Below are 17,400 nucleotides of genomic sequence, written 5' to 3'. Positions count from 1 at the left end.
TAGTTCATTACATTGCTATTACATTTATTCATGGGCTTCCATACAAAAAAACCCTGGGGAGTTTACTACTGCACCAGGGCTGTAGTCATTTAAGGTACTAAATCACCACAGGAAAATGATGGCAGAAATGGTGTGACAGAAACAGAAATTAGGAACAGAGACTCAAAAATAACACAAAACAAGAGAATCACTCTTTTGCTGCGAGCCCTGCACAACTTTATGCCAAAATCCCATCTACCATCTGCTAAAACTCTCAGTTTTGGTGCGCAAAATATTAGAAATGTAATGGCAAGGGGGGGGGGGGGGGGGAGGCTGCTGCACAAATTATATTTGCTAGCTCAGATTTGCTGCGTTTGTTTATTCCTTGAAATAGCTTATCAAGTATCACATGGCAGAATTTGACTCTGGAGTTTCAACAAAGAGCTTGCTTCATCAGACACTGCTCCTGGTACACAGTCTGAAAAGCAGCAGGAAATACCACCCTTCCAAGCCCTGCTCTAAATGCCGCTCTCATTTTCTTCTGATCGCACACACCAAACAAACCTATCCATCGTACCCATCACCAGAAAGCTGTAATGAGGAGATAAATCCTAATCACAAAACCACAGTCTGTATTTAATAAGGGGAAGAGATCCAAGAAGACAACCAACAAAGCAAGAAGTCTGACCTACGGAATCAGCATCTATTCCTTGTCCCGATGTGAACTCCAGCATCCTGCCAATTTGGCTCCTTTCTGAAGCAAATAAAAATATACCCTAACCAAGATACAGTTGTTCTTTGACCCACTAAAGTGGTCAAACAGAAATGATCTCCATTGCTTCTGTAAACCAGATGGGGACATTAAACAAAAGGATTTGACTTTTCCTCAAGATAAACAGCTTCATAAGAAAAACAATTCCATTCTCTTAACAAATATATTTAACTTCATCTAAGTAAACACTTTAATGTCATGCTAAACAACAGCAACTAAAATAGGACCAAATAATCCATTTCCGATAATGCTATAAACATCAATACTTTTTCAAAACAAGGAATAAACTTCTCTTATCTCCTGTCTCCAAAACCAGGGCCAGTTTGGCTGTACACGAAGGGGACGTGTGACCATCTTTCCAGAGAAATCTTACATTACTGTTAGCAAGGTCAGCAAGGAGAACAGACGCATGCAGAGCACAACATCAAAACCATGCAAGGGTTTGCCAGTAATACCACTTTCACAGTCCAACAACCTTTCAAGAACTACAGAAATGTCTACTTCAGATGCTGGAAAGTTCATCAAAATGAGTTTTTTAAAGCCATTTGAAGGTTTGTAAGAGAAAGAGGGCCAAGGGGTTTGGGCATTAACATTGACGACAACTTTCAGAAATCCTCTGCTTTGTAATTCCACCTGCAGTTAATGGCAGCTAGCATTCATCAAATAGAAGAGCCTCAGGCCTCTCCCCGAGGTTACGCTACAGGTACCAAAATCAATCCTGACTTTGAGACTACGATAGCAGGCTTGGGCAGCAGGGTGCCATTCTGCCAGCATTACCATGTCAAGAAGTTAAGAACATAAAAGACAAACAAAAAACCCCCTCGGTTCTTTTTAATGACTACCCCAGTATGGAGGCAGATGTGCCATGATAAAAAGCCCTTGGGTGTACTTGCTCAGGGTGGAAATGTAGTTTTGCCCCCAGGGGAAAAAGCAACAACAATTTTCCTCTTCTAAGGTGTCCTTAGGGCATCTCCAACACAAAAAAGAAACTTCTATTAACACATCCTTGTATCACTGACCTATAATAAAGGTTTATAAATAGTTTCCCAAGAATATATAGGAAAAGGCAACATTAACGCATCAAAGTGCCCTTAGCCTTATATTTATTTATTTATATAGTCTTCCAACACAGCCGTTCACCCTGTGCATGCCATCGGCCAGGATCACATGTGAAAGCACAGCTTGGCTCCTGAAGTCTGCTGCTGAGCTCCCTTCTCTTCCTTCCTCTTTCCCTCATTTGGAACAAACGAAACCAAAACTCAAATAATTTCACACTAAGACACAGGTTAAAGAGAATATTGATTCCTTCAATATTCATCTTTGCTTAATATTCACTCAAAAAATCTCTAGCGAGGCTCACCACAGTTTTACACTTTCAAAGAAAAGAAAGCCTGGTACCACAAACCAGGTGAAGTGTCCCACTGAAGCAATTTAAGTATTTGCTAAAAAGTATTGACATAAAAACATGGGATCCCTATTCAATTCTGAAGTCTGGCAGGCCACTGGATGGTGCGGGAGATTGATAAAGTCTATCCTCCAGGATGTTTTCCTTCAGCATGCCATTAACCCTACTAGGAGTAAAAGGTATTACACCGAGTCCCACATTTGGACTATGCTCCAACACGCCTGTATTTACCCACTGGGGGCAGGACCACTGAGACACATAGGAAATCCAGCTTAAGATACACTGGATCTGAATTTTCAGTGCAAGCTCAGAAAGCCATACGAGTGACCAGTAAGTACCTTTCACTTCTGAAGACTTCCTTCCACACACAGAGGTAAACTGCAGAGTTTCCCTCAGAGCCTTAAAAGGGCTGACATGCTCTTTGGGGTTTTTTCCAGTTACTGACTGGTGGCTGCTCCTCCTTAGTGAAAAATAACTAAGCACAATTGCTCACTAGGCAAAATTTATATATATATATATATATATAGTATACCCATATAGAAACCATGAGCTAAACCCCTCTACAGAAGAGTTTACACAAAATGGAAATGTTAACTTTGGTCAGTATAATGAAATACACACCAGTTTCTGCCATTCTTCAAATACGAAACAAAACAGGGTCTGTTCCTAGTAAGTTACTCAACAAGGTAAAACATGTATTATTAAATTCCTCCATTATCGCTCACATTTGAGATTTCAGTGAAAAAAAAAACAAAACCCAACCCTCTAAACTTTCTACCAAATAATAAGGCTTTTACAGGCTAGACTGAAAAACAGCCATTTGGCCACAAAAGGAAAACAGCACCTAAATAGAGAGCAAGTATTTACATTTATCAGTAAGACAAGCACAGGTGTGACATCCGAAACAACAGCCTTCCCCAGTCACTCACCAGTTTGTAGTGGGAAAGTGTCCTGCCTGTCACAATGTCCATGGAACATTCCCCTGCAGGGAAGCCACCAGACACCCCCATGATCCAGCTCTATACTGGCTGTCCAGCTGAGGACATCAAGCATGGACAACACCTGGACACCTGAGGTACCAGTCTTGCTCACTGACTGCAAAAATGAGTGCAGGAGTGGACAGTACATTCTTCCCCAATATCTTCCTACTTTAGAAATACTAGTAATCTTTACTCATTTCTTCTGTCCTAACGAAACTTTCCCAGTATACTTCTCTAACATAATGCTCGTATTTTCCATGTAACAAAGCAGCAGTTTCTTCTTCAGCACAGATTTAGTTCGTTCACTTCACAAGGCAGATCTGGAGGATAGTTAATATTAGCTCCCGTTCTGCATCCAAACCTTGAAAAGTCCCATCTTTAAAAGAATGGAGTGCTTGTGCTACTTAATGGACTTCTAACCAAAAAGATAATCCTCTTAACCTCTCTTAATTAGGGGGTTGTCCAAACCAAAGTTGCATTACAGTACTTATGACCCATGGGTAATGTTCAAATTTCAGACATACATAGGACGTCCTAGAAAATTTTAAATAAGGGGGGGATCAAAAAACCAATCACTAAGCAAAATTTGAACCAGTAATACCCAAACAACAGTAAACCAGTAACTTGCCCTGAACTGCTGCCCCAGCACCAAGCCACCCTCCTTCATTCCTGCTAATGGTTTAAACGTCACTTGATGACAAGTAACAGGAAGATCAAGAGAAATAAGAACACCAAAGCCATGACCCCCTCACACAAGCCTGAAGACACAATCATCTAGCAAGTTTTGAACTCACATCCCCAAATTTGTAAAGTAGCCACAATTACTGACTTAAGGCTGGTAATTCTCCCCGCACACCTCCTCAGCAAAAGTCTTAATTCACAGTGACTATTTACCTCCTGCCCTTCTGCCAGCACCCCACCCAAAACTATGTTCCTGGCTCTAACCACAGCTGGGGACTGTAATTCACTAAGGAAAAATACCAGCCCTACAGCTGAAGACATTGGTGGGATCAAACTACCCAGAAGACATGGTGCCCTCCAGCACTGCGACAGGCATGCAGTCACACCACCAGGCACGTAAGGATGGAGCTGCTGCTCCTGCCCCTCACAGGAGGCTACAGCACCTTCCACTGGGGCTGCATCCACCCAAGAGTCACAAAAAGACGTTTCTCTTGCTAGTTTTGGGTTGTATTTTTTTTTAAAGTTACATAAATATTCACTCCCTCTATTAAAAAAAAAAAAAAAAAAAAAGAAAAATTGAAAAAACAGCAGGCATGTTAATTCACTTGCTAGGGATTAGGTCTGGATTCATTCTGTGCAAACACAGTGACACTATATAAATACAGGCACATATGCACCCACACACAGAGCCAAGGACCTACCAATTTTCCTTCAGCTGTCTTCTAAAGCAAAAAAACCAGATTCATGAGACTATACTGGTCTTACCAAGCTGAAACCCAAGATTCAGCTAAAATTACCACACCAGAAGTGCCATGTGGTACAACAGAGCAAACTGACAGCATAATTATTGACAAGGGGCCCCAAACCTTACCTTCCATCCTTAGAGGCACACTGGGGTAACAAGAGCACTGAAAGTTTGCAGGGTTTCTCCAGTTACTCACAGGACTAGCACACTAAACTCTCCACATGAACCACAAAGCTCAAGGTCCCCTCTCTCCTCCAAAGTAGTGCTCTCCTGCCTCCACAGAATCACAGCAAAAAATTATGGAGCATTTCTGATAAAAGCCCGTGCCACCTGGCTTCAAAAATAAGTTTAGACCAGCCACGCTTTCAAACACAATTCCCTTTTACTGGGCAGCAGGCTGTGCAACAGGTCCAAAACCAAAAAAGAGCCAAAAAGGTTCACAGCCTTCAGATACACCCATGGCACAGGGCTCACCAAATGAAAATACATATAAAGAAGAAAATCTGGTTAGAGCAAAATAGCTTACACAGAACATGCTGACACAAACATACAATTAGGGGAAAGACAAAAAGAAGAAAAAAAAGTAGCATTTCAGTGAGGTGTCACTAGAAGGTTAAAAAGCAGCCAAGACTCAGAAGCAGCCAGGACTTCTGTAATAGTAGGGGTTTCACAGCACTTCTTTGGTTCGAGTCTGACTGAACATACCTAAAAAAACCACGAGCAGACCCTGCACAATGTAGAGCCTCTACTGCCAATTCCAATAGTTATGTGTTTTTCAGCTTTAAGAGAATTCTTGTGTCATTTTTACGATATTCATGGTGCCAGCAGGGCTGCTAGGCTCCAGCCCAGTGACGACAACTATGCTTCAGTTGCACCGATCTATCTTACAAAAGGCACACGTGAAGCACCTGTAGTAGGCAGCTAAGATGACATGCTACTGATGAGCTGAATGTGATTTCCCGACTTACAGAAATAAACCTGCAAAAACTTTCTTTCCATTCCGACACAGTAAGGTAGTCCTGAGCCTCCATGGAAGTCTTTTCTACTCAAAATGTAATGCTCCCTAATTAACCTAAAAATAACTGTTGACAAAACAAACATCAGCTTTTAAAAAAACCTAAATATGAGGAGTCACAGCTCAGAACCATTGGAAAATAGCCAATGCCAACAGCCAAAAGAGGCGCTGTTGGTGCTTGGCATGGCTTTGGTGCTCAGAAGCCCTCCAGAAATTTAACCTTTATGCCATCACTCATAGGACAACAGTTTTACCCCGCCAGTCTGAAATGCAACCTTGCTGGTGTAAACTACACCGCTTACACCAACATCTCAAGCTGGAACATCAGACCCATACTCATGCTATCAGTAAAACACTTCTAAAGGAAAGCTGGGAAAGTTCCAAGATTGTCCTAAACATGCATGCTATGCTGCACAACACAGCCAGAACCCACGTCCACCAATGCAGGTATTTATTAGCATCACCAGATTTTCACTTTAGAAGCAGAAACTTGACTGTGCCAAGGTCACTTGGTTGCCGGAGATGGTGAACCTTTCAAAGGTCTACATGAAGGACTCTGCACTGGAAGGCAAAGATCTTCCTAACACTGCAGCACGGGAACACCAAGGAAAAGTTTGCCACAATCTGTGTATCCAAAGTAAGAGCTTCCAGGCTCAGCAGATACCGCTCCTTTGGAGAACTCCCTAAAGCAAAGTTCAAAGCCTCAGAATTAATTTTTGCCCCGTATCCTTCCCACAGAGTGAGGTTCAACACTTGTTCCTTCAAGACATATGCTGGGAACCCAGCCCTTAAAATAGGGCACACAGGCAAGCATGCGCAACTGTGGAAAGCAGAAATAAAGGAAACCATTCTGAACTTGAGGTACCAGCAGTACTGCTAAAAATAAAAGCGTCCTGGGCACAAGAGTATCGGCTGTGCCTCAAAGGAGGCTGTCCCATAGTTCCCAATAAACCTCTCTGCAACGTTAGTGAAACATCAGTGGGACCTCTATGATGCTTTTATAACACTCTCCTTCGAGGTCATCAACCCAGACGCACTAGCAAGAAGGCAGGAGACAGAGTTGCTCTCCCCGCTTCTCTCCCAATTGTGGAAACTAAGGCAGGGGTGGGGGAATCCTTTCTCTTTTCAGCTTGGCAGCGGTTAAATGCAATCTATCCCTGGAGCCACTGCTACGCACGCTGTGCTCCAAGCTCCCAGGAGCTGAGCACCAGCTCAGAGGGCAGGTTTGGACAAGATGACTTCCAAAAGTCCCTCCCAACCTCAACCACTCTGACCTCAGCTGGGCCAGTAACTGCCACACTTCTCCCGTGACAAGGACGACCAAGGTTCAGGGCAACACGCAGTATATGCTGGGCACAGTGACTCCCTGTGTGAAGATGAACTTGACTTCTGCAGGCACTTCACCTGCTGCCCTGGTAAACAGCATCTGAAGTTCCCAAGCAGTGAAGAGGCAGTTTGAGCTTCTCTCTCCTGCCTTTTTAATGCAAAGTTTCCTTGTGTTCCTTCTCATCTTGAAATGACCCTTCTCCTTCCCTTATGGCATACATCCCCTTTTAGCAGGGACGCATTCTCACTGGAAAAAAAAAGTCTGACCTCAGCTACCACAGGAGACTGCTCCCTTGTGAGCAGCCTAGCTGTTGGTAAAATATACGGGAACAATTTTATCAGGCTGTTTTGAGCAACATAGTCAAATGGCTCTACTGCACACATCCATACTTTTGAGTATGGATCTCCAGGATTTCTACAGGTTTTAGTTGTTTTTCATGTATAAATGGCTATGTAAATATACTGAAAATGTTACGATTCCACCACTAATCTTCCTTCAAACATCAAAAGTTAGCACGGTTCAATTAACAGCCTGAAATAGTTTTAAAGTGTCTTGGAAAACACTTCTCTGTATTTAGAATGCAGCTTTGTAATTACTTCAATATCTTCCAGCAATAAAAGTATTTTGGGGAGTAAGTTCCAGAGCTGACTCTTCTAGCCCAATAGCCCAATTCTTTACTCAGAGCTTTTTTTTTTTTTTTTTTTTAAAAGAAAAAACCAAAAAAAACCAAAAAAACCAACTGGCTGAGTTAGAAAACTGGGGCAGGGACAGAAATCAAGGCTCCTCTGGAGACGGGTACAACCACTTGTCATCTTGTAAGAATAAAACCTAACTATACTAAGAAATAGTAAAGGAAGGAAACCGGGCAATAAGATGGAGAAGTCAAAAACCTGTTAAGTCACAGTCGACAGCAGCTTCAGCTGATCGGCAGGAGTCTCGTGTTATCCCACACCTCACTTAACCTGGCAAGTCCCAGCAGGAACACCTCCTCTGAGACGCGCGTGTTTCTGCACTCCTCATTTTGTTCCAATGAGTATCATCCTGTACTGAGAGCAGGTTACAATCAGCATCTAGCTAGCTATGGGAAAATATGGGAGAAATACCAATGCAGGGTTTATTTTTCCCTGTTAACACCTTTCAGTGGCATAGTATTTTTCTGCAACGGTCAGACGGAAGACACCCCTGCCTCCTGCGCAGTGAACAGGGGCTTCTTGATGATGTTGAGGAACAACCCCTACAAAGTGCCAGCATATTCCCTTCTCACCTACCAGCTTTTCTCCCAGACCATAATTGTATCCGTGGACTTAAATCCCTGACAAATGACAGCTGAGCAGAACAGGCTTTTTACCTGTGCCTTTCATCCAGCTTCCTCTTTCTTTCACGCACTACAACTTATTTTAATGAGAATAGTAATTCTCTCAGATAAGTCAGCAAATATTTTCATAAAGAGCAGCTGCAGGATGTCTGCCTCACACAAATTAAATTACCCAGCTAGTGGCTCAATCCAGTGCCTTCAACAGACATTTTCCTGTGGTAGCTGGGTCAGACCCTGTGCATTTCTGCTATTGCGCTTTACGTTCCCTATACGCAATTTACATGTGCTCCAGTGTGAGGAAAGGAAAATGTTTATACTTATGGGTGGGACTTTGGATGCAGATTAAAGCCAGGGTGCTATATTTACTGATCTTTTAAAGTAATATCAACATGTTGAAAGGGAGTAAGAGTTCTTAAGAAAGATCAAAGTCTGCATGCAGCAACCACAAATTAACACAAATACATGCTGAAATACTAACACAGACTGGCAAAATTTACTTGCATTTCCCCTGGAGCAAGTAATTTTGGCTAATAGAAGAGTCAAAACCATTAAAACTCTTTTTCACCTTTATGTAGGGCACGCTACAGTACTTTGTGTCAGAGTGAATGACTCTTCAGGTTAATTTTGCAAGGCTAGGCTAATACTACCTATTGCTCATGGCTTGCAAGCTTTTGAAAGGCAAGGGCCACATTCTCTACAGGGGAAAAAAAAAAAAAAGCAATATTATTAACTCAGACTTTTCCAAAGTTAATCCTGTATTTCTTCCTTCTTATTGCACTTGACAGAACTTTTGTTGTCTGACAAATGAAAAGCTAACAAGCCGTAAGGTGTATGACCTTCTTTTGTTTGACTAATTACTCTTCCCATAAACAGATCGCTTATTTTTCTTGTGGGAGCATCAACAGCAGCACCCAGAACGCGAAGGAAGTTTTTCATGAGGGCAAAGGACTGTTTTGCAGCTTAATCACAGTCCTGGAAAACAGATGCCTGGCCTATATTTACAGCCCTGACCGTGCAACTGCTTCAGCAAGGCGTGCGATTAAAGCAATCGTGCAGTCACCAGGAGTCACAACCCCGGTGCAAGCTCTGCCAGCCACCTACAAGCACAACACACACACACACAAGTCACTGCATTAATTACGGACACCTTAGACTCGTAAGGCTGTGTCGCCACGAGGCCAGCTGAACCGATGTGATAAAATACCGCTGCACAAAATTCAGCCAACTTAGACCAGAAGAGCACCCAAGTTTTGACTTTTAGCATGTACCCCGAGTGAGCGGCGAGGTGTCTTTAATGTTGTTTCCCCAGAGGGAGTTGTCAAGATGCACGAGGTAATGGCAAAGCTCAAACCGCTTCCAAGGCTGAGGGCTCCTTACCCTGCATTTTCTATCGGAAGGTTTTGTCTGTATTTAATAACATACACTCAACAAACAAACCTTCAAACGGCCTGCCTAACAGCAGCTCGGGTCCTGGCACCCCCATCACCCGAAGCCGCGCAAGCCCACGCGAGGTGGAGAAAGCAGACCCCCGGGCTCCGCGCAGAGAACCCGTGCGGGGGGAGCCCCCCGCCGCCCCCGGGACGCGGCTCGGAGGCTGCCACGCCGCGGCAGCAGGCGCGGGGGCGGGAGGCCGGGCAGGGGCCGCAGCGGAGCCCCGCAGCCCGCCTCCCGCGGGGCCGACGCAGCGCTGCCGCCGGCGGGCGCGGGGCGGCGGCAGCGGGGGCCCGGCGGGCAGAGCCGCGGCACCGGCGCCTGCAGCCCGGCCCCTGCCCGCCCCGACGAGCCCCGGCCGGGGGCAGCCTCCGCTTCAGCTCGGCGGCCTCCGGTTGCGCCGCCGGCCAGAGCCCCGAAGGCCGGCCGGCGATGCGGGGAGGGGGCGCCGCTCCCTCCCTCCCGCTCCCGGAGCCCCGATCCCCGAGGGGCCGCTCCCGCAAACCCCCCGCAAGCCGGGGCGCTGCGGGGAGCACGCGACACGCGGGCAGCACCCGCCGCCGGCTCCTGCCCCGCACAGCCGCCCCGCGCCGGGGCTGCGGGACGAAGCGGGCAGCCAGACCCACCGGCCCGCGCTCACCTCCGCCAAGAAGTTGTCCATGGCGGCCCCTCGGCCCGCCCGCGGGTGCGCAGCGCCGGGCCCCAGCCGCGCACCATGTGCCGCTGCCGCCTGGCCCGGCCCGGCTCGGCCCCTGCGAGCCGCCTCAGCCGCCGCGCCGCTCCATCGCGCCCCAGCGCCGGCACCAGCCCGCAGCCTTTGTCCGCCCGCCCCCTCAGAGCCGCTCGCCCGGGCGGTCCCGGCAGCGCATAGCCGCCGCTGGGAGCCGGGGGAGGGGGCACGGAGGAGGAGGAGGAGGAAAGCTCCCGCCGCCGCACGCTCCTGCCCGGGGCCGTCCCGTCCCGGCGGGGCAGGGGCAGAGGCGGAGCCGGGGCCGCGCCGCTCCCTGCGCCTCGCCCCCGCCCCGCCCCGCCCCGAGCGCGGGCTGCGACCCCGGCCCGCCCCGGCCGGAGGAGGCAAAGACGGTGACCCCCCCGCCGGGCCGGCGCTGCCCCGGGGGCGCGGGGCGGGGCGGCCGCTCGGGGCACGGGGAGCCACGTCGGAGCGCGGGGCCGCCGGGGCGCGGGGAGCGAGGTGCTCGGCGCCGCTCGGGGCGTGCGCTCCGCTCCCTGTTCGCGACACAAAGCCGTGCAAAGCACCGCCGCCCAGCGCGGCCGGCCGGCAGGTTACGTGTCGTTTGAAGAATATGTACCTGCAGGCTTCCGCTGCGTGCGACAAGCTCCTGCGTAAGTTTGTGGCAAACTTGTGCACGGGCTCCTGCCGGCCGTGCCTTGTTCCTTTAGTCAGTGCACGCTGCAACAGCCATTACTTGGTACTGAGAGAACAGTGCAGGGAGCTGCCCGCGGGCCACCTCCGAGGGGTGCGCTGGGCTCCCCTCAGCACCTGGCTCTATAGCTTTTCCAATCCTTTCCATTTCTGCAAAGCAGGTGTAAAGTGCTTGGTTTTGGAAAAATTTCTGGTTCGTAGTTTTTTGCACTCACCCTACGGTAAGTAACAGCACAAGGAACACGGCAAAGGGGAGCCACATCTTGCAGATACAGGCCTGTGTCATTCACGTTATAGAAAGAAACATACAGAAGGTAAATCACAGCCATGAAGAAAATGAATGCAGTATTCAGTCTTTCGTCCGCAGGCAGAATCCTAATGTTGCTTTGGGAGCTTGGGCATGTGAGGAGTGGTGTGGGAGACCAGCTCTTGATATCAGAAATAGTCACAAGTGTGCGATTCTCACTTTTTTAAGGTGTCACGGGACGTAATGTGTAGCGCAGAACGAGCACCGCTAAGAAAGCAAGTTTAAGAATACATATGCTACACAAGGAAAAACATTCTTCCTTCATCTTTGTGTCCAAAAATATAAAACCTGAATAAAGAGGAGAGCAAGTAAGTGTGGTTTGGCTTTGAGATACATGATGTCCAAAATGGCCTTCTGCTGGTCTTGGAGGGTCACGTGGTGACATCCCAGCAAGCTGCTGTGCCATCAAGGTCAGAACTGGGACAGACCAACACAAGAGGGACTTTCTGTTGAACAGGTACCTGTTAGAGCCTGTGTGGGGGCTGTGGCTGCCCGCCCCATCAGACAGAAACAAGGGAGAGAGAAGCCTTCAGAAAGATGGCATCTGCCTCGGACATGGCCATCTTCTGTGGCTCAGCAGCTCCCCTCAACTCACCTTACCGTGGCCAGCCACAACTACTGGCAGCAAAAGCAAACACTTCCCACCTTACTTGCAGCTCAGCACAGCGTGCCCCAGGCAGCACCCCTGTTGCAGCTTGCCAAGCCCAGCCAGGAGACAACGCAGAAGGGTGCCCTGCAGCCTCCCGGGGGCTGCCGGTGTGTGTGTGGCGTCACTCCTCTTGCCAGCCCCTCCTAGGTCTCCCTCCTCTAGTCTCCAGCTCTACAGGTCGTATCTTCCTACGGTTGCTTTGAAACTCAAGGTTTGCAGAGGATTTCACCTGAATTCACCTGTCCACGCAGTACCAACTTGCAGCGAAGTTAGCTTAAATAGTTATTCCACTGTAGATTATATGGTATAAATGCTGATGTGGAAGCTCTGTAACTCTATTCCAAACTGCCATGCTTCCAAAGTTACTCCAGGGGAATAGTTTTTTTCCACAGTCAGTGTGCCAGAAAACTTCCCCACTCAGACAAGCCCTAATTTGGGGAGGGCTGACTCAGATCAGAGGTATTTATTAAGTTATTTTGACTTCTGATTGAGTACTTTGTTTGACACCACATTATTGGAATGTAACGCGCATGTCTGGCTACTGCATTGCACACGTACTCAGGTCTATGAAGCACAACGCAGGAATTCATTAAAACTTCGAATCCATCATCCAATAAAAGCTGCCTGTGTTTTTTTAAATGGGAATTTCAGTAAATTACAAGAAACCATTACCAATAGAACAGGACCAGATTTATGCAGCCTAAAAATACATTGCAGAAAGAATGAGTATTCTCTTGTGGTGTGGATATATTGCAAAGGACTGTAAAGCTCTTAAGACTTTTCTTAGGGTTTAGAACAACTGCAAAGAAGTATGAGCAGGAATGTTGTAGGAAGAGAGATTTGGGGAGCAGAGGGGAAGGGAAGAGCAGTTTGTACAGCCATTCCAACAAGCGTCTTCCTTTTCTCCTTCTTTGTCTTCTTGTGTCAGTCCCGCTCACAGTTTATAAGTGCTAGCATCTGTGTTTCATAGGAAAGGGGGTTTGAAACATGGTGTTTCCTTTTCCCGCTCTGAAAATGACCCCAAACTAGTTTCTTACTCATTTTATGCAATTGTTTTGGAATTTGGAAACCCCCACAGATACGCTCTACAAAGCCCCATACATCTATGAACATCTGGGGACTTGGCCAGTTCTGTACAGCTCCAATTTTCTTTTAATCGGTAGAAATTCCTTCACTGATTGTGTGCCTAAGGTAAATTACTTCCTTTTGAAGCTGCTCGCATGCATGCCGGCTCAGTTTTCAGCCCAGCTGAGGACCAGGAATGGACCAAAGACTCAGTTCCACTTCCCCAGTGAGACACCCCCTCGCTGGCCATGAAGGTCTTCCCACCTTGTGCGGGTGGTTGGCGGTGGGGTTGCTGGTCAGCAAGCCCCTTTGCCCCAGCCTCTCTCCTGTCCCATGCAGAACAGCTTTGGCATCTGCTAGATTGGCTTTGCCAGTCTCTTAGACCATTTCGATATTCCTCACTGAAATTCACTGCGTTGCATGGGCCAAGCCACACCTTCACCCCGCTTTTCTGACCTTTCTCCCCTCTACCAGCAGTTGCTGAAGTCCGTATTTGACCATAATGTCTGACAAAGGATAGACATCTTTTCCTTCCTTAGCTCCAAAGTAACTGTAGCACCTGCAACTTTCACGAGACCCTGGACTTTCAAGACAGATTTTAACCACTCCTGTCTCTATCAACGACTGGAAACCTCCCACAGCATGCAGCTCTCTCCATTTCTGCTCTGGAGGCCAAACCAACTTACTGACTGAAGCCCACTTATCTATAAATCACGTATTTCACCTGAGCCGTGTTTCTTCACAGGGAATTTCTGCAGACCAAATTTGTAGGACGTTTTTTTAAGATTTATTGCCCCTGCATTTATGACAAATTTCATAGACATGATTGCATCCCAATGAACCATTAACTCATTGAGTACCTCAGGCATGCTTGGCCAAATTCTAGACATCCATTTTTTCAGAGTAACTCTTCCCCCATTCTCATCTACCAAAACTGCTGGGGCGCTGCAGGTGCTGGTGACTCCCCAGGGCCGGGGGTGTCAGGGGCTCCCCGGGTGGGTGATGGCAGGTCTAGCAGCCAGGGCCAGTCCCACCCCCAGCCAGGAGCAGGGAACCTGGGGGCACATGGGGGGAGCCCTCACGGTGGGCAGTGATGGTCAGGGACACAGCGGTATCATTGAACTGAGTGATTTCAGCTTTTGCATGCCTGACATGTATTGCACAAAAACTCTCCCTGTGCGTCACCCTCCGGAGGAGCTTTCCTTTCCCTGCTGGCTGCGCTGAAGCAGGTTATCTGCTTTACCCCATGGCACCACTACCTCTTCTCGGACTTGTGGGTTGTTTTAAGTCAAACAATTAAATGATATATTCAGTTAATTCAATCTTATTCATTAAAAGGAGCCTAAATTGAAGTTCTCTTCTCAACTAAAATGAGGCAACATGTTTCTTTGCTCGCAGCTCAAGGCCTCATTTCATCCAGTGCCATCTCTAAAATTTACTCTCAGATTTTTCCCTTTGGGGTCTTTGTCCATGGCATGCTGAATTTTCAGAGTGGCTTTGCATATGGTCTACATTTCTGGTAAGAATTCCTGTTTCTTTAAACTTATCCTAAAAGAGATTAACAACTACTTGTGTTTATTTTCCAGGGCTGCTATTGCACTTGTGGGCTCCAGTCGGGTTTCAGCTAACTAACATTTTGGTAGACAAAACTCTTGGCATTGACATTGCCCAACCAAATCTCAGAGCTCAAGTGCTAGGCGCTATTGGAGAAGAAAGTATTTCTGCAGTGGGTGACAGTGCACAGGCAGACTGCTAGCACAGAGCACAACTTGCTACCACACAAGTTTTGAAGGATACAATGAAAGAAAAGATTACTGCAGCCAAAACTGTCATGATCTGTGCAGAGCAAAAATCCCAGATTCCTCACGTTCTTGTCCATTGTAACCCCGCAAGGATGTACTCGGGTTTCAAAGCCAGTTCCAGTTCCAGGTGGTGGTCCTAGCTTTCAAAGTAATTAATGGCTGCTCGTCAAAGGAATACCCAACAACAGGGCTGGACAGCCTTTCTCCTTTTCTGAATCTTGCTTGTAGCAAGCCAGCTCTCCCTGGGCATTGTACTGGGAATGAAGCGCCTGACTAGCAGTTGTGAACACCGTGACATAGGAGGCACTTCAGCATTAGGTCCTGTTATGATGAACTACGTCTTGCTGGGATGAGCCCAGCCCTTAAACATGACAAACAATGGATCAAATTAATTATTCATACTCACAGATGAACTCTAATTATTAACTGCTAGGAGTAATAAATAAATAAAAGTGAAGAGCCGGCAGATTTTTGTAACAGCTTCTTTATAGCTTCTGTAACGTAAAGTCATTGCAATGTTTTCTTTTTATGTAAACAACTTCCTGATAGGAATGAAGAAAAAAATCTGGGAGACATTTTCTTGGCTTCTTCAGCCTCCCTCTGTTTCCTGAATCACAACAGCTTCTTCCATCACTTTGACCTCCTTACGCACTAATTCCCCTGACTGTAGTTTCTGTGCAAGTACTTTCATGGAGTCCTGGATGAGAAAAAAATAACAACTGTGAAAGTCCCATGCAAGTCACAGACACCACGGATGTGATACCTTCCATGCTGCTGGGCAGACCACGTATCCAAAACAGCAGGCCTGTTCCTTTTTTAGGATGTACAGATCCAAAACTGTTATTACGGAGCTGAATCACTACATGACAGTGCATTTAACCCTGTCAGCTTGGAGTCTGGTGAAGGCCATTAATTATGTGTTGTTACACTCAGTTTCTGACCAGAACCTCTACCTGGGAGACATCATTTTCCACGTAAGAAAATGGTTTCTATTGCAAGATTTCAAAATATGATTTCACAGACTCCAGCCTTTTTTCCCCCAATGACACAAAGCCACCTCTTGATTTAACAGCTGGCAGCACGCATATGAAGATGAACAACTTTCTAACTCCCCACATATTTTTTCTGTTCCCTGGATTCTACTCAACACCCAGTCATTGCCTTTGCAGAGACTCACTCTCCCTTGCTTATGATCCTTAGGCTGCCTGTTCACTCCATCTCTCATATCGTGAAGCAACCTGCTTCTTTATAAGCCCTTCCAGCAGCATCGCTGCTCATGGTGTCAGGCTAATCCCTGCGTGCAGCTTCTGTCACCCTTGGCTGTCTGAGCCTCACTGACCCTTCATCTCATTTACAATTGCGGCTGCATTTCTTCCTCGCCAGCATCTTTTAATCCAGCTCTTACATTCTCTTCCAATCTCACTCACAACCTATACATTTTAATCCTGTTTATCAGCTTGGAATATAGTTTTTAGAGAAGGTGCCAACAGAGAAAGCTGTATGGTACAAGGGCATTGGTTTATCACATAAGGATATCTGCTGGAAGAAAAACAGAGGAGTGACAGACAAAAACTATCAAAAAAGCTTAAAATCAGTTAAGGGATGAAGACCGTGGGAAAGTGTAACAAAAAGCATAAAAAGAAACAAAAGCGTTTCTCATCTTCTTTGGAATCAGATTGTGAATGTGTTTTCCTTGCCTTCGCCCAGGAAGCCTGTTTAAAGACATGCGTTTAAGGGCAACTTACAGTTGCAAACCCTGCAGTCACAGTTTATGCACGTGTTCATTTCTCAGGTAGTTAGACCTGTGCAAAACATCGCTGTCCTCTCTGAAGGTCCCCACCCCCAGAGCGGAGCCCAGAGGGGAGCCCACCAGGGCACCTTCTGCTGCCTTGGTGCCACGCAAGCCAGGTTAGTTCAAAACACTTCCCCTAGCAATTTGAACTAGGTCATCCTCATTTCTACCAAGGCAAACAAGGAACACCCACACTTTCCTTGCCACTGGCAGTGCTGTGGAAGGAAAAATCTTCAGTATAAGGGCAGCAAACTCCAGCAAGGGCCATTTATATCTTAAGCCACTGCAGCTGTTCAGTCAGCAAACGTAAATCAAAGGCTGCCTTCTCACTTGGGGTGTCAGGCCGGTTTAAACAATGTCCTTGCTCCTTCCCCACCATTTATCACTCCCTCAGCTGTGGATGTGCACAGGGTAAGTCTACCTTGGCACTGTAGCTTGGTGCCTTAGCAGTGAGTTTCCAGGTCTCTCCCACTCCTCACGCTTCAGCTCACGTTGGGGAGCTGTCCCAGAGCCTGCAAACTGCGTGCCCTCCATAGGAAATAAAGCCAAAATATACGCTCCAGAAATGCTCTCACTAGCTAGAGGGTAATTAGGACATAGGGCCAGGTCAGCTAGCCTGACATACAGCCTCCTGAAGTGTGCTTAGGATGGACAATGGATCCCCAGCATGATGTTTCACTCTGCGGATACGCTCCTATTTCCCTGCACTATTCACTTGTGCAGTGTAGCTATTATGTCTCCATGGGTCAGT

General features: G+C 47.0%; 1 protein-coding gene across 1 annotated transcript in view; it reads right to left on the bottom strand.

The window, feature by feature from the left end:
* MYO10 (myosin X) overlaps positions 1-10,795 on the bottom strand; it is a 166,684-nt gene extending 155,889 nt beyond the window's left edge. The window contains 2 exon segments of the mRNA XM_080377795.1: positions 10,291-10,314; positions 10,317-10,795. Of these exon segments, the coding sequence (XP_080233921.1) occupies positions 10,291-10,314; positions 10,317-10,367 (75 nt within the window). The 5' untranslated portion in view covers positions 10,368-10,795.
* Between the last annotated feature and the right edge of the window lie 6,605 nt (positions 10,796-17,400).

The sequence above is a fragment of the Falco punctatus genome, assembly GCF_963210335.1.
Source record: "Falco punctatus genome assembly, chromosome: 3".
Classification (NCBI taxonomy): domain Eukaryota; kingdom Metazoa; phylum Chordata; class Aves; order Falconiformes; family Falconidae; genus Falco; species Falco punctatus.
This window is presented reverse-complemented; position numbering and strand designations above follow the sequence as displayed.